Here is a 24299-nt window from a genome sequence, read left to right on the forward strand (position 1 = left end):
GCCTGGGGAATGAAAAGGAGAATAAGAGTAGGGAAGAGAAAAGTTATATTCAGAGATAACCACAGGAATTTACTATCACTCAATCGCTCACTCCATATTTATTGAGTGCAGACTAAGTGTCAGGTATTGTGCTAGATACTGGAGGTGCAATGGGGAACAAAGGCGGACCCGGTCTCTGCCGTTGTGACAATTACAATCTCGTGACAATTACAATCTCTTGGGAACAAAGCCATTAATTAAATAATTATACAACATTTGCAAATTTACAATGGCAACAAAGCACTACAAGAATGCAATGCATGCATTCAGAAAAGCTTGCCCCTAGTCATCCAGGTGAGGGACTTCCCTAAGTTAGTGATGCTGTAGTGATGCATATTAGTTGGTGTAAACTGAGTCAAGAGGTGAAGTAAGATTGAGTAGCGTGAAGACCACATGTAAAGACCCTATGGCCTAAAGAAGTATGGAGTTTGAGGGTATGAAAGAAAGCCAGTGGGACTGGAGTAGAGAAGACAAAGAAAAATATGGAGAGCTAGACAGAAATCGGATTATATAGACACATGGATTATGCAGAAACCTCACACTCACCTTTTTACTCCAGCTGTTGCTGCAGCAAACGACTGCATGCAGCTGTTACAAGACAGTATCTCAACTGAGTTGTATACAGATTCTCACCTTTACCCTGCTTCTCTGCTGTCACCAAATGGGGCGTTAATACCACATGGGGCCATCCCTGACTGATGGGAATGGGAGCTGGTGGATCAATACTTCCCTTTTCTGTCTCTTGGGTGGACAGTTCTGAGACTTATTCTATATGGCTACTCAGCGGGTCCCCAGAAGAATCAAGACCCAGTTGCCCCAGTAGTGACAGCTTTTAACACTCTCTTGGGTAAAGGTTTTCTCTCCTTTCCTGTTTCATTCTTTTCCATCTCCACCCCTGTTCTTTGATAGCATTTCCCAAAATACACTACTGGCTCACAGGCAGTACTTTTTTTTTTTTTTTTTGCGCTACGCGGGACTCTCACTCTTGTGGCCTCTTCCGTTGCGGAGCACAGGCTCCGGACGCGCAGGCTCAGCGGCCATGGCTCACGGGCCCAGCCGCTCCGCGGCATGTGGGATCTTCCTGGACCGGGGCACGAACCCGCGTCCCCTGTATCGGCAGGCGGACTCTCAACCACTGCGCCACCAGGGAAGCCCCAGGCACTACTTTTGATGGGAACTAATGCCAAGATAATTCTTTTACATTTATAGTTTAAAGTTTTCAGTATAATTTTTTTAGCTTTTAATATATTTATATTATAGTTAACTACGGTTTATGGCAGATGGTATACACCTTCTATTTACAATAGTAGGAGTTATTTTTTTAAAATAAAGTATATTAAAGTTAAAAGAAATATTAGGTAAATAATATTTCAGATAGTACTTGGACATGGCAAGAATCGTGAAGGTGGTACACGACTACTTGGAGTTTAGGAAGCACTGCTCTGAAGTATGGGACTGGAAATTAACCAGATAACTGCTAGTCAGATGGGCCTTGCCCTGTGATGTGATTCTTTCTCACTAGTTATTTTAGAGGTGAGATTATATAGGTAGCTGGAAATAAAAACCAGAAGACTTCTTTTATTATAGAAGAACACTGTATTTCTGGAAAAATATGTCTTATTAGATATTCCATGTCTTCAGTCTTAGGGCACGAATTATTGGGAAGGAGCAGAAGAAAACGATCATAATGAAAATTTATAATTATATGTCTACTCTTATATTTATTGCCTATTGTTATAAGTTCCATGAGGAAATAGTGAACTTCCCCTCTAACCCACAGCATACACATTTTGCATGTAACTTCAAGTCCACACCACTGAGGTAAAAAGTTTCTAATTTTCCAGACCTCTTCTATACATATACATGTTATGCATATACATATATACATGTATGTATATATGCGTAGGATTTTTTGTTAATAAGTGGGTTCATGCTACATATCCTATTTTGTAAATTTTTAACAACCCATTTCTTATCTGAACATAGCATTTGAGCGCTTTTTAAACAAGTTTATTGAGATATAGTTCACATACCATACGTTTCACCCATTTAAAGTACACAATTCAGTGGGTTTTGGAATATGTTCACATTGTTGTGCAGCCATAATCACAATAGCACTTTGTTTAAGAGCTCACAATGTTCTGTTGTGTGGACACCCGTTATTATTTAATTAATTTCCTCTTGAGTATATTTGAATTGCTTCCAATTTTGATCTGGGAGAAACAATGCTTTCATAATTATATGTATAGATTTGGACATTTGTGCTAATACCGCCATAGGATACATTTCTAGAAGTGGATTTTCCTAATAAAATCCACACACTTTAAAAGGTGATGGATCTTCACAAACGTCCCCCCACACACAAATGTTGCACCAGTCTAACTTTCCCTTCTAACTGTCAGTTTACGACAGTGCCTATTTCACCACACTCTCACCAATATGGAAAAGCATGGATTTTAAAATATTTATCACTGTGTGGAGCAACAATTTATTGTTTTGATTGTATTTTTATAATGTAGGATTTAGGTATTTTTGAATATTTTAATTAACTGTATATTTTCTTCTTATTTGTGCCATTTGCCATTTTTTTCCTTATTGAATTGCCCATCGATTGTTGTACTGATTTGTAAAAGTTTTTAATGTGTTAGAAAAGCTAGTTCTCCATCATATATGCCACAAGTACTTTTTCCAAGCTTGTCTTTTAATTTTATAAATAAAAAATTTATTTTATAAATACATTTATTTTATTATCTGCTGTTTGCCAGATTCAAGTTTTAAACTTCTGTGTTGTCATTATTTTCCTGTTTTGTGTTCTCATGTCATGCTTATAAAAGTTTCTCAGTAGGAAGACTTCTGATACAGTGGTTTTGGAGCAGGAAATAATTATTTTTAGACTAATAAAATAGGGGTGAAACATTTTTTACTTGCTAGATATGACTAACTAGTTTCTTTACCATTAGTTGCAGTTTTCAAGTTAATACTATTTAGAAAGCATGACAAATTCGATGTTAACATTAGGACCATTTGAAGGGAGAAATGCTCCTTTTAATACAGATAATATCTCAACAGGAATTTGTGCGGCTGACCGTTTCTGATGTTCTGACCACCTACGTCACAATTCTCATTGGGGATTTTCTCCGAGCATGTTTTGTGAGGTTTTGCAATTACTGCTGGTGCTGGGATTTGGAATATGGATATGTAAGTGTGATATTCATTTTTCTCTTATCAGATTATTCCTTTGTGCTTAGTCATTTACATATACCATGCAAGAATAAGAATTTAGGAGGTGGGATTGTCTTTTAGATGTCAATAAATGAAGACCAATGAGTATAGTTTTAATTCAGAAGGGGGTCAGACTTGAGTCTCATGGCTTACAATAGTCTAGCAAAAATAGATTCTAGTAAAATTACAGATGGCTAAAGCAGCGGACTTCAACCTATCTGTTAAAATGGTGAACTCCATAAATCTTGGGCCCATAATCAGCTCCCTCCCCATGAAGCTTGCTGGCATTTCTAGAAGCAGGGCAAGGTGAGTAGTATCAACTGCACATTTTCTGTTTGCTTTGAATTCTATTAAGCAACTGCTGGACACTTATCAAGTGCGTCACTGTGCAGTACGCTGGGGGGAGAAAGGAGTCAATGAACATGCTGCTTGCTTCATAAAGCTCACAGTCTAATGAGAGCTCAGCAGAGACACAAGCTGGGGGCTCTGAAAGGCTCAGGGTACTGACAGGGCTCTGGCAACTGGTGGAGTAGAATTCCGGCGAGTTGATTTCCTTCCCCACAACAACAGCACAGGTTTCTCTGAGCCCCACTGGTGTTGATTCCATCACCAGCCCCCCACTATGCTCAACCCCAGGTCCCCCAACAAAGTTTGAGGGCGCAGCAAAGCACACATCTCTCTGTCCGCCTTTTGCAAATGAAACTGTCATCTTGGGAAATAGGACCTGAGGAGTTGCTAGTATTGATACTCATTTGCTCAAGTATTTCCAGTGGCTTCTAAGTATTCAGAATGAATTCCAAATCCCTGTTCAAGGCCATCGATACCCTGTGTGATCTGCTTCTTTTTTTCTCTCTGAGCTCATCTCCTACCACTTTCGCTCTTGCTTTGTAAAGTCCACAAACACTGGGAGTCTTTCTTATGCTCAAATACAAGATGCTCCTTGCATCTGCCCAAATTGTTCTTCCCTCTAGGGGTGCAGGTTCCTAGAATTTGCCAGGGCTGATTCTTGTCATTAAGGACTCACCCCTAATATGTCACCTCCTTTGAGCTTTCCTCTGACCTTCCAATCCAAGGTGGCCCATCAGGCACTCTCTATTTCAGCACAGTTTTCTTTTCTTTATACGATGTATAACTGTTTGACATCTCCTTTTTTGAACGTGCTTATTATCTGTCTCCCTCTGTTGTAATGAAAGCTTTCTGAAAACAGAGGCCTTGACCTCATGCTTAGAGCTGTGCTTGTCACATGGCAGGTATTATGTTGTCTGGCTGGACTGGCTGACTCAGTGTTGAACCTCCACATCCTAGCGCCATCAAGGCAACGCCGTCTACTGACAGAACTCTGTCTGCTTCCAGGGATGTGCCCTGGAATCAATTCTGCCCTAGTATTCTTGAGCTAATGATGTTTCTCTTCTCACCAGTGAAGGGATATCCTTCCCTGCTGGTCTTCCTCCTGTCTCATGCCCTCTAGTTTCTGGACAAGTCCTACGTTCAGAACTGTTTACAGGACTCCAGGCTAGATTCTCTACCTGGCTACCTGACTTTGAGATTGTACCTTTTATTAGGTCATCTGTCTCCCTCACTGAAAGTGTTTCTTGGAGGAGCCAGAAGCAGTTAGGTCATACTGTTTGGTGGACGACGGTGAGGTAATGCTATAGATCCAGAATGCCCTTGCATTGCTTTCCCATTCCCTGCTATGAGGTATTCAGCTGGCTTGGTTTCATTTCTATTTTCCTTGCCTGATTCAGCTCTTCTGAAGCAGACATAAAAATTGCCATTTCTTTCTTAGACCATCACTTGGCTTATGTTTGCCTTTGATCCCTAACTGCTTTCTTCTTAAGTGCTAGAAAATTTTGCTTCACATATGAAGTCAATATAACATGACCTGGATGCATAAAAGCTGTAATTATATGACCGTAATTTATAATTTATTGAGTGCTGACAGTGCTCTTGGGTTAGAACAAAGTACAGGAAAAAAGACAAGTTTCTGTTTTAGGTCAGACAGAGTGAATTTGCTTCCATGTTACCTTTGGAAGGCTCATCAGAGAGAAGCTCAGCAGCAAAACAAGTTTTAAATCATTAAGGTTGGATGATGGATCTTTGATATGGATCTTATTATCACTGACCCACCAGGTGGATAGCTTACACAGCTGAGTGCCTGCTAGGTACAAACCATTGTGAGCAAACCTCTGTGCCTGCTGACAAGAGGATACACAGATGTAAAAGCTGTAAGCCTAAGGAGAGGTTGCAAACGTGGGTCTGCAGGCTAGATTCAACTGACAGATATTTTTTTCTCTCGTCTGCAGTGTTTGTTTGCTTTTTTGTTTTTATGAGCTAATATTTTAAAGCTTGGAGTTTTACATTTAAAAAATATGGATTTCTTGGGACTTCCCTGGTGGTCCAGTGGTAAAGAATCCACCTTCCAATGCGGGGAACGCGGGTCCGATCCCTGGTCAGGCAACTAAGATCCCCCATGACGCGGGGCAACTAAGCCTGCATGTCACAACTACTGAGCTCACACGCCTCAACAAGAGAGCCCGTGTGCCGCAAACGCACGCGCTCTGGAGCCTGTGCACCACAACTAGAGAGAGAAAACCCGCATGCCACAACTAGAGAGAAGCCCGCGTGCAGCAACGAAGAGACCACGTGCTGCAATGAAAGATCCCATATGCTGCAACTAAGAGCCGACACAGCCAAAAAAAAAATTTATGTATGTGGATTTCTTGTTTTTCTTGACATATTGAAAGGCCTGACAACATTAGACCCATATTCCCACTCTGGAGAAATTGGCTGGAGCTGAGGAATTACTGCCCTCTTCTGGTGGAACATTCATTCACCGATTCCTCACACTCTTTGCTACCCTTTAATCCTGCAAGCTCCCGTTGTCAGCACAGAGCAGGAAATGTAATTGCACATTGGAGAAACCACTGTGGGAGAGATCAATAGAAATACAAAGACAGGATGGAGTAAGAGACATTTGAGCCAAGTCTTGAAGGAGGATCAGAATTTCAAAAGACTGAGATGGAAGAAAGAATTCTCAGTGGACGGGCTGATGGAAGGCAGGGCCCAGCAGCTGGAAAGTATGGGTGGTGCAGGCAGAGATGCAGAAATCTAAAATGGAAATGTTTTAGAGGATAAGAGGCCGATGAGAATGCTTCTTTGATATTCTGGACTTATTAATTGCCAGTATGAGTCCAGAAAGTACCTGTCATTGAAGCAAAAGAGAACAGAGAAGATGGGCAGAGAAGATACTTTTAAGAATCCTTTCAGGAATGAAAGAGAAAAATGTGTCCATTTCTGCCACCAAAAAAAAGAATTTTTTTTTCTGAACTTTAAAAATAATACCAGTTCATTGTTTAAAAATCTGGAAAAGGTAATATAAGCTTAATATGGAAATAAAAATACAGGTAATCCCACCACTCATGACATTACTTAGTTAATTGAATTGTAGAGTATTAGTATTTATTTATATGTAGATAAACAAGTACTATAGATTTATATATAGTACTATAGATTTTTATAAAAATATATTGGCATGTATCCTATTGACTAGTTACTTGCTTTTCTTCACCTAACAGTGACCTTTTCTCTATGTTATTAACTGGTCTTCTATAATTTTTAAATGGCTGTGTGATAGTCTACATATGAATGTACAATAACTAGTTATTTTTTATTTGTTGTTAGTTAACTGTACCTAATGTTTTATTATTATATTAAACATTGTGATCGTATTTATTTATAGCCATGTAGATAAATATCTCCATAGATAAATCATAATCTTATGTAAAACTTACTTCCTTATGAGAAATTTCTCTAGGTTGAATTGCTCAGTTATAGAGAAGATATTTTTGAAAAAGTTCAGTCACTTTTATAACAATAATTAACCTCTATAAAGTCTAAACTCTGCAGACTCCAGCATTAGATTCAGAGATTCACTGAATATTAAGGTTAGGTGGAGTTTTGACAAAATCAGTCATAATGCTTTTATTTTACATATAAAAAATTAAGAGTCTGAATTGGAGTTGCCTAAGTATATAGCCAGTGAATAAATAAGGACAATGAAATATCCTTCTGGAAAAGCTATTATGTTAAATATACTGAATTATACACTGGTTATATCTGAGTAAATTGGGTTAAAAGTGACTCTGTATATTTTCCAGTTATAAATTCATGGCCAAAGTATTACCACAACAAACCTATGAAGATGAATTGAGGTGGGAAAATTACTGGCTAGGAGCAGACTGTTAGACCATGTAATGTAAGTTAATCTTTCCTAAGACTTCTCTGAGCATAGCAGGTAGTTCTCAGTGTTTCTAAAGAGTTCACTGACTCATGGGAGTGGAATGGTTTGCTCCCAGAAAGGATTTTAACCACCCTGATTCAGCAAAACCGCCCTCAGTCCTCTTGTAAACTCTGGGTTTTCTGCAATAGTTCAACACAGAATGCCTTTAACTCTCACTTTAATTTATGTTGACACCATCCTTGCCATTTGTCAATGAAGTAGGTAAATAGTATCCAGGAAGAAATGGACTGAATACATGGCATAGGGTAAGAGTATGTTCAATCTAATTAAAACCTCAGCTTGGTTAAACCTTGTTTAAAGTTACATTTTAAGGTGCTCCTTGTTGAATTTATGTGAATGGAAAATATGGGAGATTTTCCTGAGATCTGATGGAGTGCAAGATTACCCATAAACAAGAGGCATATGATTCACAGACCATCAGAGTATATTACTAATCATATTATACTGTATTATATTTTTATGTAGAGCTTGCCATGTGTTAGAACATCTACAAAATGCTTTACATATATTATTCTGTGTAACCATACCAGTAACGCTATGAGGTAGATAATATTTTTCTACTTTACAGTAAACTGAGGTTTAGAGATTTTTAATAATTTGCTCAAAGACATATAACTGGTCAGTGGTGGAGGTAGAACTGAAATCCACATCTGATTGACTTCAAAGCCGTCAACCAGATTTCCATCATATTGAATTTTCACTGTAATGCTAACCCCTAGAAATTTCAAGGACTCTGCCAAAGCATGACTAATTCATGAGCCAATCCATAGCATTTGTAAGTCAAATGCTTAGACCGGTTTCTTGCTGTAGAATGGAATTAGCAGGAGGGGCTGGGATATAGAATTAGGAAATAAACTGATATTCCCTTTCTGGGAATGAGATACTATTTAGCGGTCCAGGAAGATGGCATGATAGAGAGTCAGTAAGAAGTCATGGGTATCCAACAAAGGTGTGAGAACATGGGCAAAGGGACAGAATAGGCTGGACTGGACGGAGTCTATCTGCAGGCAACTAGGGTTATAGTGCAAAGCCCTGAGGTGCTGAATCAACCTAGTAGACGAGGGTTGGATTTGTTCTAGGTTAGTAGTTCGCTAATTTGAGCATATATCAGAATGCTCTGAAGGCACATGAAAACACAGGTTTCTGATTCAGTAGATCTGGGGCAGGGCCTGAGAATTTACTTTACTAAAAAGTTCCCAGATGTTGATGCTGCTTCTGGTCTGGGACCACCCTTGAGTGCCATTGCCCCAGTGCCACAGGCCAGGCCAGCCTGCAGCTCTAAGCAGTGTGATTCCAGCTGTAGGAAATGAGATTTGTGTGACGAAAGTCAGGCAGGTCATTGCAATGACAGAATTATCTCTGAGATCCTGAATTGCATTTCACAATATCCAGAGGTTGATGGTTTGCCCCAAATAATTAAACTTGCAGAGAGAGGATGGGTTTTCTCAGGCTTTTTCGTCCAGTGAGTACCATATGTTTTCCTTCTGGGTAGATAACTGACTCTAGCCCACCACAAACAAAGGTCTAAAAATAAAGCAAGAAAATTTCTAGTTCCTTGACTATTACGGACCCCAACCCAATTCCAGATTGGCTTCTCTGTTGCTGGCCCCTAAAAATCTTATTATGGATGAGCAGCCCTTAGGGACTTTATTACACTTACTCCATTTGAATCATTTTGTTAACTCGGGTTACGAGAAAACCTGTTTTTTCTCAAGCATCATTTACCTTTAAGCTTTTTATATTTTAGAGGCAACACTTTGCAAATTGATTTATACTCATATTATTAGTGTATTGGCTTTAAAAAAAAGAAACTATAGTATGATCTCATATTTTTAAAAATCCACCTCTAAAAGAATGAGCCTTGAATTTCATACCCTGTGTGTGTGTGTGTGTGTGTGTGTGTGTATGTGTGTGTGTGTGTGTGTTTGCTTTCTTTCATTTGTTTCGTTTTTAGAGTGGCAGTTTCTGAGTTTAATGAATGGAGTATAAATTCTGTTTTTAAGGTGTTTAGAGAAAAGCAATTTTTTATTTTTTTTTATATAAATTTTATTTATTTGGTTGCACTGGGTCTTAGTTGTGGCAGGCAGGCTCCTTAGTTACGACTCACGGGCTCCTTAGTTGTGGCTCACCAGCTCCTTAGTTGCAGAATGTGGGCTGCTTAGTTGCAGCTCGAGGGCTCCTTAGTTGTGGCATGTGAACTCTTAGTGACAGCATGCATGTGGGATCTAGTTCCCTGACCAGGGGTAAACCCAGGCCCCCTGCATTGGGAGCACTACCACGGAAGTCCCAAGAAGCAATTCTTTAATAACTGAGTCAACCAATTACAGATTTTAGATTAGAAAGGGATCTTAGAAATTATCTAGTTCAGAAGTAGGCAAACTTTCTCTGTAAAAGATTGCACAATAAGTATTTTCACTTCTGCAAGAATGTTATTGTGGTGTAGTGAGAAATATATATTTTGGTCTTCATTCCAATTCCTGGCTGGAGCGCCTAAAATTTTTGTAATTTACAAAGCAGTGATGGTGCTAGGAACATCTTTTGTTCTTATATTTGGTCTTTAACCCTGGCTCTTGATGCAGAGTTCCTAAATTCCTTGGAATATTGTGGGTGATAGGAGCATTATTTTTTCCAATGAGGCAGCTCTTGGTGGTCTCCTGGATAGCTTCAGTTTGGGGGCTTGTCAGCAGAAAGACCTGACCATAATTAGAAACTCGGAAATTTCAGCCTCATCCCCCCCCTCCTCCAGGGAGGGGAGAGAGGCTGGAGACTGAGTTAATGATTGATTTTGTCCCTGTGATGAAGTCTCCATAAGAATCTCTGAACCCTGGGGTTTGGAGAACTTCCATGTTGCTGAACACATTGAGGTGCCAGAAAGAGGGTGCACGTGGAGAAGGCAAGGAAACTCTGTACCGTTTCCCTCGTACTATGCACCTCTTCCATCTGGCTGTTCCTGAGTTGTATCCTTTTATAATCAACCAGTAATCTAGTAAACAAACTGTTTTCCTGAGATCTGTGAGCTACTCTAACAAATGATCAAAGCTAAGGAGGGAGTCGTGAGACTCTCCAGTTTACAGCCCATCAGTCAGCATAGGTGACAACCTGAGCTTTCAATTAAAGTGTGAGGCTTTCATCTAAAGTGTGGGGCAGTCTTGTGGCACCAAGACCTTAACCTGTGGGATCTGTGCCAACTCTGGACAGTTAGTGTCAGAATTGAGTTAAATTGTAGGACATCGAGATGGTATCCACAGAAAGTTGGGGAAATGCTTGGTTTGGGGGAAGAACCTATATATCTGTGTCAGAAGTATCATGAGTAGAGTGTAATCATAGAGAAAAACAAGTCATTTCCCTTGCATCAGGCTATATGGTCTCTGTTGTAACTGTGACATTCCTGTTTTCATCCCAGACAGCAATAGACAATACAGAAATGAATGAATGTAGCTATATTCTAAAAAAAACTTTATTTAAAAAAATTTGATGGTGGTCCAGATTTGGCTCATGGGTCATAATGCACCAACCCCTGATCTAGTTCATTTCATTAGTTTATCTGTGAGGAAACTGAGGCCTGAATTGATTAGTGACTGGCTCAGCTCACTCAGCGAGCAAATGGCAGGGCAAAGTCTCATACTCGAGTCTGAATCCCAGACGAGTGTCTGTATCACAAAACCACTTGTCACAGTAGGGAGTGTGGAGGTACCCTTTCTCTGCATCTGGTCAATCAATTTATGCATCAAAGATTTTATTCCTCCAGCTGCCCCTGCTGCACACACAGTATGAAACCAAGGGTTCCTAGTGTGTCCTTTGTGCTTTTCTGGTCACCTGGTTATAAAAATATCTCATCTCAAATGGCCTTTAAGAGGTTTGTATGCTTGTGAGAATAAAAGAAATGTACTTCTAAAAGTTTGAATTTTTTTCATTTTCCTTAGTTTGGTGGGCTAAATCTGACACTCTTCTAAAGAGGCCAAGGTTGAAGGTTTGATTCTTAAACGGACACAGAGAAGAGCTGTTCCAAGGCCACAGATGGTGCAGACCACCGACTGAGCATTTGTCACATGTGTTCTGTGATCTCACAGGGCTCCAGGAGAAAAGGGGAGTTGATCCAGAGCAAAGTGCTCCTGGGGAAAGAGAAAGACTCAGAGCTAACGTTTCTCCAGATTATAAGCAATTCATTTTCTTCATTTTCCATGAAAACCACACTTTTTTCATTGTTAATTTTAGAACAAAAACTGTCAACCTAACCTCTTTGCATCTCACGAACATTAAGCTTCTTGATGATCTGCAAACTAAGTGAAACACTTTGTATATTCTTTAGTAGTATCTTGAGTGAATTTTTGTTGAAATCATCTGTCATCTTTGTCCTCCTTATATAGGGTTATTTATTTTTTCATTATGTATCATCTTATTATTATTATATCTTGCTATTTAACCATTCTTGTTATGTCAGACTTGGCATCTACTACCTGAATCTGTTACAAGGCACATCGCCCATACCTTTCAGTTAACTAGGAGAGTACTGTTGCCTTTTGGGAAGTGATGAATTTGACGCCTGGATTCAAGAATTCTTGAGGCAGAGTGTTCAAAAATTGTGAAAGATTTGTTGGGACTCCAAATCAGAGACCTATTTTATCTTCTTACAAATATATTTTTGGGTGCTTGGGTTTAAGAAAAACTGAGACACTCTCAGGTTGTTTGATTTTGTATGTGTGTGTGTGCACATGAGCGTTGTGCTGTGCGTATATATGTGTGCTAGGGAGGGAGTTATGAGGATACATGTGGTCTGAAGCCACACCTGCAGATGTCAGGATCTGGGGCAGTAATCAGGTCCTGCCACTCTATTACTCTCTCTTTGTGGTCCTCTCACTTTATATTTTTTGCTGTTTGCTTTTTCTTTTGTTACCAGTTAGTCAATTTCCTGATTGATTATTCTCTATCTCAAATTAAATAGGAGCCAGCTTTATTGTCTTTGCTAATTAGCATTACTCCATTGACAGAGCTTTCTTTCTAAGATGCCTAATGTGTCACCAGGAAGCCTTTGGATGGGTCCTCCTAGGACAGATGCCCACCTCAGTTCCAATTGGTGTCCCCTGTGTACAAAGAACAGCCTGGTGCTGCTGCCCTGAGTAGGATGGTATCATCTAGGAGTGAACACTGGACGATGAGTTGAATAACTTCTTAAACTTTCATTGTATTGCTCTCTCTCTTTTTTTTTTTTTTTTTTTTTTTTTTGTGGTACGTGGACCTCTCACTGTTGTGGCTTCTCCCGTTGCGGAGCACAGGCTCTGGACGCGCAGGCTCAGCGGCCATGGCTCACGGGTCTAGCTGCTCCGCGGCATGTGGGATCTTCCCAGACAGGGGCACGAACCCGTGTCCCCTGCATCGGCAGGCAGACTCCCAACCACTGCGCCACCAGGGAAGCCCCTCTATATTTTTTATTGTAAAAGAAATTCACATTTTTTTATAAAAGTATTTTAAATACGCAAAACTTAAAGAAGAAAATAAAAGCATAATCCATCACCCACATATAACAACTATTAATTTTGCCGATCACTTTTAAGTTTTTTCTTTATGCATAGTTTCATATTGAGTAGAAAAAATAATGTATAAGTTTACATATTTTTTGTTTAACATTAGAGCATAGTTTTCTCTTGGTTATATAAATATCCTTCCAACGGTGATTGTAATTAGCTGCAATATATATCATAGCATAGTTAAACTGTATTTACTTAACCAGTGTTGGACATTTAGATGGTTTCATCTCTGCTTCTTAAAATTTGTTAGCATTTAGGATTATTTTGTTAAAACAAATTTCTAGAAGTAAATTTACAGGGTCAAAGAGGATGAAGTTTTTAAAACTTTTCATATGTATTGTCAAATTGTTTTCTAAAAGTTTATTCCAAGTTTTACTTTCACCACCAGTATATGAGAGCGTATGTCTCATCACACTTCCACAGCATCGAATGACAGAATTTTAAAATGTCTTACTGTGTTAAAAAGGATGCCTTATTACTTTATCGCTAATTATTTATTGTATTGATTATTCTGCTGTTGTTGCTGCAAGAAAGTAGTTGCAAGTCTAGCCATACCTATATAGAAATATGAAACACTTGCCTTTCAGTTTTTGCCATTTGAGATGCTAATACAGTGAATGTCTCCTCTAGCCTTCATACACCGAATTTGACATCAGTGGCAATGTCCTCGCTCTGATCTTCAATCAAGGAATGATCTGGTAAGCCAGCTGTGGACAGTTTATCACTTGAAGAAAGCCTCCAAGATCATTTTTGCATGAAGCACTGTAGCCTGGTGTTAGAGAAGTCCACAGTCTGTATCTAACTCAACATTTGTCTTTTTGCAAAGTGAATGGCTATGAAGAGTTTACTTTTTTTCCCCATATTTTAAATCTTAATTCTAAAAGGCATCTGCCTGTTTTGCAGAGCACTCCTTCATCAAATACTGGGAGTCTAGGTTCTGGCTTCTAGATTATTTGAAGGCTTTTTATAGTTTCATATCCTGTGATACTAGGATCTGACAGTGAAACATTAATGATCCCATTACCCCATGTTAAGAATGAAAGAAATTAGTGTAAGGTCTTTCCAAGAAACTTATTTTATTTGCAGTCACTATTGAATATGTTTTAAATGGAATTTATAGCTACTTTAAAAACTTTTAGCTTACCAAATCCAGTAGTTTATAGAGATGAAATACATGTTTTAGGAAGGTTTAGTTAGAAATATGATCTTTATTTAGTAATTTGTTTCATGGGGCCACTTGCACATCGGAATTATTTCTTTTAATGTACAAAGGATTGTTATATCTTTTATTAAATGAAAGCATTTTCACTGTAAACTTTGGCAGGTTAAGATGAGTTGATACAGTAGAAACCATTTTTGACTTTAAAAATGGAATCATAGCAGGAGATTCATCTGTGGACCGTGTGTCTTGAAAATCTGTCACTCTTAACTAAGAACACCCCAACCCACAAGCAGTTACAACTGAGCTTCTTTATCCCATTGACACAGATCTAATATTGTGCCAATCACACCATTGTCCTAGGTGCAAGTACTAGTTACTGGGGTCAGTTTTTGTGCAAGCTTCATCTATTACTCAACTCCTTCAACCATAGCTAGTCTGAATTGTTAAACCTTTGTGAGAGCAAACCTCTCTGCAAAAGTAAAAATGATCTTGCTTCAGTAATATAAAGACCACAGTCAAGGGCCTCATCATCCCGCCTTGGGGCCTGTCAGATTTCTGTGCCTCACTAGGTCAATCAATCTGAAGAGAAGACTATGAAAAGATCCTCCTCTCCATTGTCAGGTATGTTTAAAAACGTGATTCCTGTTCCCTTGCTTTCTAAATTTTACAGGTTATGGCTTATATGTCCAGAGAGTCATTAAGGAATGAAATGCATCCTTTCTTCTCCAGGCAGGGAGGAAAGTCAAGGTGGCTCAACATGTGACTATCACCAGAGATAGCAAAGGGCTCAGCTTCCAGATCTTTCATTTCCTGTAGGGGATTCTGCTGTCATGGCAGAAAATGGCTAACGGTGCTATTGGAGTAATGAGAAACCACTGCCTTATATCAGTTTTAAAACTCCCTGGCTCTTATGCAGAGTGTCGTAAATCCCTCAGGCCTGGCATGGCGCCATTTGTGCAGACATATGCTGCATGTCTATTTCTTGTTCTTTCATAGTGAAGACAACAGATTGGCCTAGAAATTTGTTTTCATTGTCAGCAAAGCTCTTATAATTGTGTCCTGATTTGTTTCACTTGTAATTTTGTACCTATTTAGCCCACTGTTGTTCATATTGAAATTCTTAAATATCTAAACAATCTTCTCCAGTTTTCTCATGGGCAGACCCATCATCAAAATCTTTGCAGTATCATTACACTATCATTTTCTATGTATTCAACCTTCAGATATTGGTCAAATATTGCTTCCGGTTAGTTTGAAGAGGACTTTAGAAAGTGATTGTGTTTTTTGAGTGTACTAAGATATTCACACACTTCCCAGAGTTCTAGAAGCAAAATATTGAATAACTATTATTCCCCTTCAGGTCAACCCTTTGTACAAATGGTCTTTTCCTAACTGCCAGGAAGTTGGTGACAGGGTAGGGATGTGGTGTGGGGAGTGTGTAGTCTAGGTTTAGAAGGCTCCCTTGTACTCACACATGTAATCCACTATTTTATGAGGCATAAGGATCTGATGCCTAAGTATGGCCATTTGCTACAGAAATGATCAAAAGAGGATGGAGATTTTGTGTTCAATTTTATTGGTTTGTGACTGGAGACATTCAGTAACTGCTTTAGGAGTTTCTGAGTAATGAAGGTTATTTACACCAATGTTATTAAAGTCAAACAATTATAGGTAACATCCATTTTTTAATGAATTGGCTGATATGATCAGTAAAACTATATTATACACGTCTTTTTAAAATAGCGTAGGTTTTGTAATCATATTTTTAAATGATGAAAGCATATCATATCTCTATCAGAGCAGGGTGTAGCTGAGGCAGAGCACACACAGTGAGAAAGAAGATACGTTTAGATGTTGTTCCAATGCTGTCTCCTGTATCTCCCTGCCAGTCTTGTCACTTTCTGCTCCCTCATTTTCTCACTTGATCAAATGTGAATAATTTACCTGACACGTACCGTGTCACTGGAACAATAAGAAGAGCTAAATAAAAGAAGCTTTGATTTGCTTTGATCTTCTTGGAAGAAAAGCATTTTATAAGCCTAAGGTATTACAATGATCTTCAACTGACAGATGACGGGATCAGGTCTGGCTAAGGGACTTAGTGAGCTGAGCTGATTAGTGAGTCACGGGCAAAGAAAGAATGAGCTTTAAGATTCAGATATCACTGTGCCGGGATCTCTTTTTCTAGGATAATGTTCTTGAGTCATTTGTTCAAAATGCCTATGTGATATTTATTTTGAAATTCGGAAATTTATTCATTTGTAGATGCACTTACATATATGAGTGTCCATATGTGTGCATACAGATAAACAACGCATGCCTATGTATAGGTACACATATATGTGGCTTTAGGCAAATCTGTATCTTAGGATAGACTAGGTTGTGCAGCAATTAAATACAAACCCCCAAATCTCAGTGGCTTAGAAAAGGAAAAGTTTATTTCTTATTTACTCCATGTGTCCAATGTGAGTTGGTAAAGGACTGTGCTCATGTTAGTTACTCTCACTGTGGAGTCATAGACTGTGATAGAATAGGATCCTCTGGAACATCACTGGTCAGAGCAGAGAGAGAAGAGAACAAAAAACCCTACAGCGCTATTAAAGTTTCCATCCCGTAGTGAGACACTTCATTTTTATCTCTACTTTACTGGCCAAAACAAATCACATGGCCAAGCCTGACTTTTAGAAGGGGGCAAGCACAATCACCTGCAAGCATGTTACATTACAGACGTTGGCATTTGGGAATATAATCTAGTGCTTTGTAATTCTGACCCCTCAGCTGGGACTGTTACTCACTTACTTGCTCATGTTTCTGGGGTTCCAGATTCTCTCTTGCTATCGTGTAACCAAGATACACAGCATTGTTCCAAAGTTTACCCTCATTTAAAAAAAACTAATGAACTTTATATCTTAGAGAAGTTATAGGTTCGCAGCAAAATTGAGTGGAAAGTACAGAGTTCCCATATACCCCCGTCCCCACCCACGCACAGCCTTTCCCACTGTTGACATCTTCCACCACGCTGTACATTTGTTGTCATTGATGAACCTACATGGACAAATCATCATCACCCAAAGTACATACCATTTTTTTAATAGCTTAACTTTCTACAAAATCTATGGTCAGTTCAGTATGTTAAATGTTTTTCAGATCTGTTGTATGGAAACCTATCAACAACACAGCACAAACTGTAGCAGGTTAGCACTTTTCAATGAAATGGTTTAATGTTGGATTGCACAAGTTCAATTATAGCCAAAACTAACTTCTTCATCTAACTCAACGCCCCGCCCTCCATAATATACCAAATTTACATTGGACTGATTTAAAAAATTATTCTACATGACCAGGAAATATAACATGCAAACCCTAACTAGAATTGCTGAAGGTTTTATTATATTTGGGACAGTTTAAAAGATAGGATTCTGCTTATACTTCTGAAATAAGTGTACATGTATCCTCTTTTGAGTTTCGGATTAATAAATTGCCATTATGGTGCTTTATGGTACTGATGGATTTTCTCATCAAAGAAAATTGAAATTTATTTTGTTGAAATAATAACCACTGAAGCCATCAAGTAAGAGTGACCTCACCCAAATGGTTCCTGTTTAAAAGTGGCATTTTAAAATACTTTTTAAAAATCTCATGTACAGACCAGTGGATTTCCTGGACAAGCTAAAATAAGAAAGTAAACATAAACTAAATTAAATGGATGTGTCAAATTTTCATTTCATAAACACATAAAGCTTGCAATGGAATATCAACAAAACATAGTATCTTATGAGGCACAAATACATAATTCCCATTGGCTCTAAAATACCATAACAGCCACAAATAGAAAATAACATCAGAAAAACTTACTTTAACATTTTCTCTTTCATTAAGTAAAAATTAATTAGCTATGACAAAATAATTAATGCACATATGCAGTTTATTTGAATATAATGGGTGATTTTAAGGGTTAATTATAAAAAAAGCTAATTTTTAAAATTTTGGGGGGAAGTTTTTTTTAAAGCTAAATTTTTAGATACATTAATGATATGAATATTAGGGGAAAGTAAATTTTTTTTAGAAGTAGAAGAGAGAAGTAGAACAAATGTAATATACTGTTTGGTCTGTTGTGGTTGAAATTTACTAATGATAAGTGGATATAGTTAGCGACCAGCAGAGTTTCTGTGAAAGACTTAAGGACACAATATCTGCAATAATGGGGAAGATGGTAAAATGTGTACAGGAGATGGAAATAGAATTAGTTAAGTTTATTAACATGAAGGGTTTATGTGATTGAAAGTGGCAAACACATTTTCTGCCTTTGGCAAATAAGCATGATATAAAACAAATATGGACTGTGTGACTTTGTTGGGGAGTGAAACTCCATGGTGAGCAGAGCTCTGTTTTTCTTTCCAGGATGGGCTCCTTCTTCGCTCCCAGCCTCCCAGGCATCAATATCCTTCGGCTCCACACATCCATGTACTTCCAGGGCTGGGCTGTGATGTGTTGCAACGTTCCTGAGGCGAGGGTCTTCAAATCTTCCAGAGGGAATACCTTCTATCTGGGAATGCTGTTGCTCATCCTCTTCCTGTCCACCATGCCCGTCCTGTACATGATCGTGTCCCTCCCACCATCTTTCGACTGTGGCCCCTTCAGGTTCTTGCCTTTGCAATTTCTTTTGCGCAAAGTTTTCTTTCAGGGGTGGAGATGGGAATGGTCACTCGTCGTATAAGCTATTTTTTTTTCCCCCAAACAGTGACATTTTGGTCTGTAGGAATTGAGCTCTTTTAGATATTCAGGCTCATTATGTGACATGGAAATTCTTAAGCAAGATCCATCTATTGATATTTTCTCACTTAGCAATCATAAAAGGGAAAATAACTGCTCCAGGCTCTGTCCGTGTAAAATATGTACACTGAATCTGAGCTATTTCTGTATAAGGAGATAGCGAAGAGCAAGGTTTGATTACACTAGTCTGGATATGAACATTTTCCTGATGCTAGGTCATCTCATTCAGACATTGGAAGCTATTGTTATTTTTCACATGAACCACCTAATTGAAAATATAAAAGAGGAAGGAAGGGAGGGAGGGAGGAAGGAAAAAAGAAAGATGACTCCACAAGCTACCTAGGAAATGGGATCATTATTAGATAATAATGAATATAAAGAGGGTCACATAATTTATAATCCAAATCTACATGCTAGGAAAAAAATTAAGGATGTTCCTCGTGTATATTCTCCTCAAATAACAAGAATAAATCACACAAGTCAGTAATAAAGAGTCAAGAAGGCCCTTTGATCCAGCTTAGAAATATACTTTTCTACAGTTCTCTATGACAGCGTTCCCTGTGACACCAAGAAAACAAAGTTTCCAGATCTGGAGGATTGAGATTTCATTCTACCACAAGTCCACCCAAGAATCTCTACATGTTGAGTCACTGATCGGCATGCATTTGAGTTATTTCTACTTTTCAGTGGGAAAATGTGAATACAAAAAGCCATGTGAATGACAAGCATGATGCAATAGTGGACATGTATAATTTCTCCTTCATGCTGTCAGACCCAAGTTATTAAATTAAAGTCAAAATATTCTTTGCCCACAGACTTAAGTATAAAAGAAGCATTTTCATTCTAATAATAGTCTGTTATTACTGCTTTCCTGGACATAAAGAAAGAAAATGTTAAGCCTACTGATTGTGCAAAAACAGCTGGAGTTCTGTCATACATATTCAGGAAGCTGAAGTTGACAAGGCCTGTTCCCCCGCCCCACCCAGGTAGGGGGAAGTAAATAATGCAGACAGTGACATCTGGAGGCTAAATATGAAACTACAGTTTTGAAAGAGCAATTGGTCTTAATAAAGCTCAGGGTACAAAGTTCAAGAGACAAGTCATCTAAAGACTTTAGTTAATTGCAAATTACCCACACAACTAAATATCCAGGATAAGTTTTAGATGTGCTTTTAACTTTTTAATTGGAAATGGGTCCTTCTCAGAAAAACATATCAAAGGAACTTAGTTGTCTGCCAGGGAAACCCCACAAGGTCAACACGGAGCTGGGTGGTGGTAACAAAGGTCCATTAATATTAAAAATATCATTGAGCTAGTCACGTACAATGACTGCACAATTTTAGCTTTTTGCATCCTAACTCCTTTGCCTCTCTTTAAATCACACTGAGTTACTATGATTTTAATGAATAAAACTTAGTCTGTGTCTAACACATAGTATCTGACTTTGACCAACTGTTTCCTAATTGGCAAACTTTGGCAGATGAGCAGCATGTATATCACTATTTTGAGATCAAGGAAATTTAAATATTTTTAGTAGAGTATTGGGAAAGGGGTATCTCTGTCCTATTTAGATAGTCTGTTGTTCCTGGAGCAAAAGAATGTATACTTGGTTTATTCTCTAGATTTTAAAGCTTTAAGCATTGTTCTGCCTTGGTAGTGAGGTGAGAAAGGATATATTAGTAGGAGACTCATGACTTGCCATTGCCATCCTTTTGGACCCTGAGTTTGAGGTGGTTTGACCAGCCTGCCTAGTGAAGTGTATCTGACCCTACTTGGCACCCGGGTGGGCAGCAAATTGGTAAACGTGCATTTGAGGTAGGTGAATAGGAACAGCACAGTAATGGCCAGGCTCTCCCAGGTGCATGTATGTTTTCAGGTAAGGTGGCTACAATACCTTAGAAGACCCATTCTGCAAAGCAATTTGATGAGATAGTCTAGCTTGTTCTGGTTTCATAAGAACTGGCTAGGGAGGGTGAATTTTCCAGAAAATTATTCCAGTAGGCTATTAAGTGGATTTACCTTAACAGTTTGACAATTAAAAAACTATTTCTTTGGTGTCCAGATGAAGAAAATTCTTCTAATTGCTCTACCACATTTCTTGACACTTGATGTTTCTCCCCCAGCTCCCTCACTAATAATTCTGGACAATTGGTAGTTCTCTAGGTTCTCACACACCTCCCTGCTAACATTATGGTAATTATAACTTCATGTATTTTCATCTAACTGCAAAGGTAATATGTGTTTATCCTAGAAAAAACAGAAATTATAGAAATTTTCACATGAAAATAAACACTAACCAAAGACCTGAAATAACAACTCTCAACATTTTTTTGGCATTTTGTATTCTGGTTTTCTTCTTATGCAGATTTTTAAAATAACTGAGATCATATAACATGTATAGGTTTATATTATATCGTGACACTGCTATCACATTACTCACTTGATGTGTTGATTTTTCTTAATAGTGTAGCTGACTTCTAGAGTTTAGGGACAGAATATTTTCATCTCTGTGAGTCAAAACACAGTAGAGTGTTGGCCAGTAATTTGAGTTAATGAATGAAGAATGACTGTTTGTCATGCACTAAGCACTAGAGGAGATGTAGGTGTACATTGGGCATTGATTCTGGCCACGTGGACCTTTCGGTCTGGCTGAAAAGACAGACATAGACTATTCTAATTAGGGTGGATTGGAGCTATGCCCAAGAGAGCTATAGATTAACTTCAGTAACATTTCACTTGGCTGTATAACTCGCAACAGGCTGGAAAGGACTTCTGGGAATATGCATACTTTGGTTCACCCGTCAGAAAAAGGGAGTGCCAGGATTTGTAGATACTTCTATAGTTTGTGTATAATAAAAGATCTGGACTCCTGGTAAGAGACCTGTCCTGGAAAAGGCACCCAAGAATCCTCAGAGATACTAATAACTTCACATTTCTCATACACTGGATGCAAAGAAGACCTTTGTGGGTAGGGATGATTTTGTAAAATTCCAGTTCCCTCATTCTGACATTCATCAAACACAGCCCTAGAGGCTGGAGAAGGTAGGGTGGATTGTCTCATTTTTTCTCATCCTCCTTGCCTGTCTCCTCATTCTGGCTGTATTCCATATGTCATGGTCATGAAGCATGGTCAGCTAGAATGGATGAAGAATGAGAAACCTTAGTACAATAGGTTGATATAATCTTAAATTGTCAGTAAGCTTCATCCCCCCCTTATGTATCATAGGTCTTGCTAATTAGTGTGTAGATCTATAATTTGTGAAGCAAAATTTATACCTCTGTAGTCCAGTGACTCCTGACAAGATACTTGAAGTCACTCTCAGTCTATTAAAAGATACTGGAGAGAAAAAATATCTGATCTGGAACTTGTGGGTCCTGTTCAATTAGTAGTTAAGAATGTATAAAGGTCAAAAAACAAAAGTGAAGCCAAAATATTTTACTCAGTGTTATGCCAACCTTTATTCTCATGATACATACAAATTGCTGATAACTAATGCAATATCTTCTCTGAAAATTACATCATTTCATAGTAGAATCAATATGTATATACAGAAAAAAATAATTTGGCATGATGGGTGTTACCTGATAATGCTGAATATTATATACTAAGTTAAGACAGACATCCTGCTCTCATTTCTCTAGTTTATAGGGGCTGAGAACAAACTCACTAAGGACCTTTGCTTTTTAGGCTTGTTTTCTTTCTCTTCCCGTTTTCTGTTCTTAGCTGGTATTCATTAGGGCCCGTCCAGAAGAAATACTGAGAGAGAAAGGATTCAGCATTCAGTGCAGTTACCTATCAATAGCTCAGATGAAAGAGGTCTGGTGGAAGATGAGATAGAAGCTGTAACATGGAAAGAGATATTAGATTATTTGTGGATTTTATTCCATTAAGCTATTCCTTATGCTCATTTCCAAGGCTAATTAAAAAAACTGAGCACACTATTTGTTCAGCCCAAAGAAAGTATTCTCATATAATAACAGCTGCTGAAGAGTAGACTTACAAGCTATTTATAAAATATATTTTCATACATATATAAGGTATATTTATATTTTATATAACATATTTGTTCCCAAGTAACCCAAATCTTAGAAATATAGCTTTAAAAAAATCTTCTCCTGGAGGGAAGGGATAAATTGGGAGATTGGGGTTGACATATACACTGCTATATATAAAATAGATAACTAATAAGGACTTACTGTATAGCACAGGGAATTCTACTCAATATTCCATAATGACCTCTATGGGAAAGGATTCTTAAAAAGAGTGGATATATGTATATGTATAACCGATTCACTTTGCAGTACACCTGAAGCGAACACAACACTGTAAATCAACTATACTCCAAAAAAAATTTTTTTTTAATCTTCTCCTAATGCTGTGGTTAATTTCCTAACTGCTTTGACTATGTGTTTGTGTTGGCATAACATTTCTCATATCTTATCCATTTGTTGACAGTATGAGGCCAAAGTGTCAGGAGTTGTAGCTAAACATCAGATTTCTAACCTGAAAGAGTACTTAGGCAATGTTTGAGAAAAATTTCTAGTTTTCTTGCTATAAACATAGTTTTTACATCTTGCTATAAACATGGTTTTTACATCTGTTTTAAATGAACTTCTCTCCTTTTTTTTTTCAGTGGCAAAAATAGGATGTTTGAAGTCATCGGAGAGACACTGGAACATGATTTTCCAAGCTGGCTGGCAAAGATCTTGAGACAGCTTTCTAATCCTGGATTAGTTATTGCTGTTATTTTGGTTATGGTGTATGTGCTTTCCCTCCTCATAGAAAGAGCCTTTGTAATGTTCTTCCTGCGCCTTTTAAGTTTCAGCGTTTTCAACTCTCTTTCTCCCCAGGGGTTGTGCTGTAACCTAACCAATTCAGCACTGATTACGTGGTGGTGAGAGGGTAAAATTCATGAGCCATATTCTGATCCTATTGCATGTAATTTACAGCCATCTGCATCTGTCTTTGCCTGCCTAGGATTATAAGATTTGTTTCCCAAGTAACCAAAATAATTATCAGTAAACAGCTACAGCAAGGGAAACATAAACACTAAATCTAATCAGCACATCAAGCTTCCTCCCCACCCCCCTGACCTCCACCTTTTTTCCATAAAGCATATGGCTGTGAATACACAGAAGTGATGAGCCTCTAAGTTAATATTCCCCTTGAGGGCCCTATAGGCTATATTTCAGGGCTAAAGGCTTAAGGGGTCTTAGAAATTACCCTGTCCTTCCTCCTAGAAGGCCATTAATAACTATGTCTGCCCATGATGATAGA

The 24299-nt window shown here is 38.3% G+C and overlaps 1 protein-coding gene across 1 annotated transcript in view; it reads left to right on the forward strand.

The window, feature by feature from the left end:
• TMC1 (transmembrane channel like 1) overlaps window positions 1–24299 on the forward strand; it is a 131707-nt gene that overhangs the window by 99569 nt on the left and 7839 nt on the right. The window contains exons 14-17 of the mRNA XM_022573505.2: window positions 3109–3237; window positions 13717–13784; window positions 18650–18889; window positions 23656–23781. Of these exons, the coding sequence (XP_022429213.2) occupies window positions 3109–3237; window positions 13717–13784; window positions 18650–18889; window positions 23656–23781 (563 nt within the window). The remainder of the gene's footprint in view (window positions 1–3108; window positions 3238–13716; window positions 13785–18649; window positions 18890–23655; window positions 23782–24299) is intronic.

Source organism: Delphinapterus leucas, chromosome 6 (genome assembly GCF_059928025.1).
Source record: "Delphinapterus leucas isolate spDelLeu-1000000601 "Yukka" chromosome 6, BTC_Dleu_Yukka2, whole genome shotgun sequence".
NCBI classification, from domain to species: domain Eukaryota; kingdom Metazoa; phylum Chordata; class Mammalia; order Artiodactyla; family Monodontidae; genus Delphinapterus; species Delphinapterus leucas.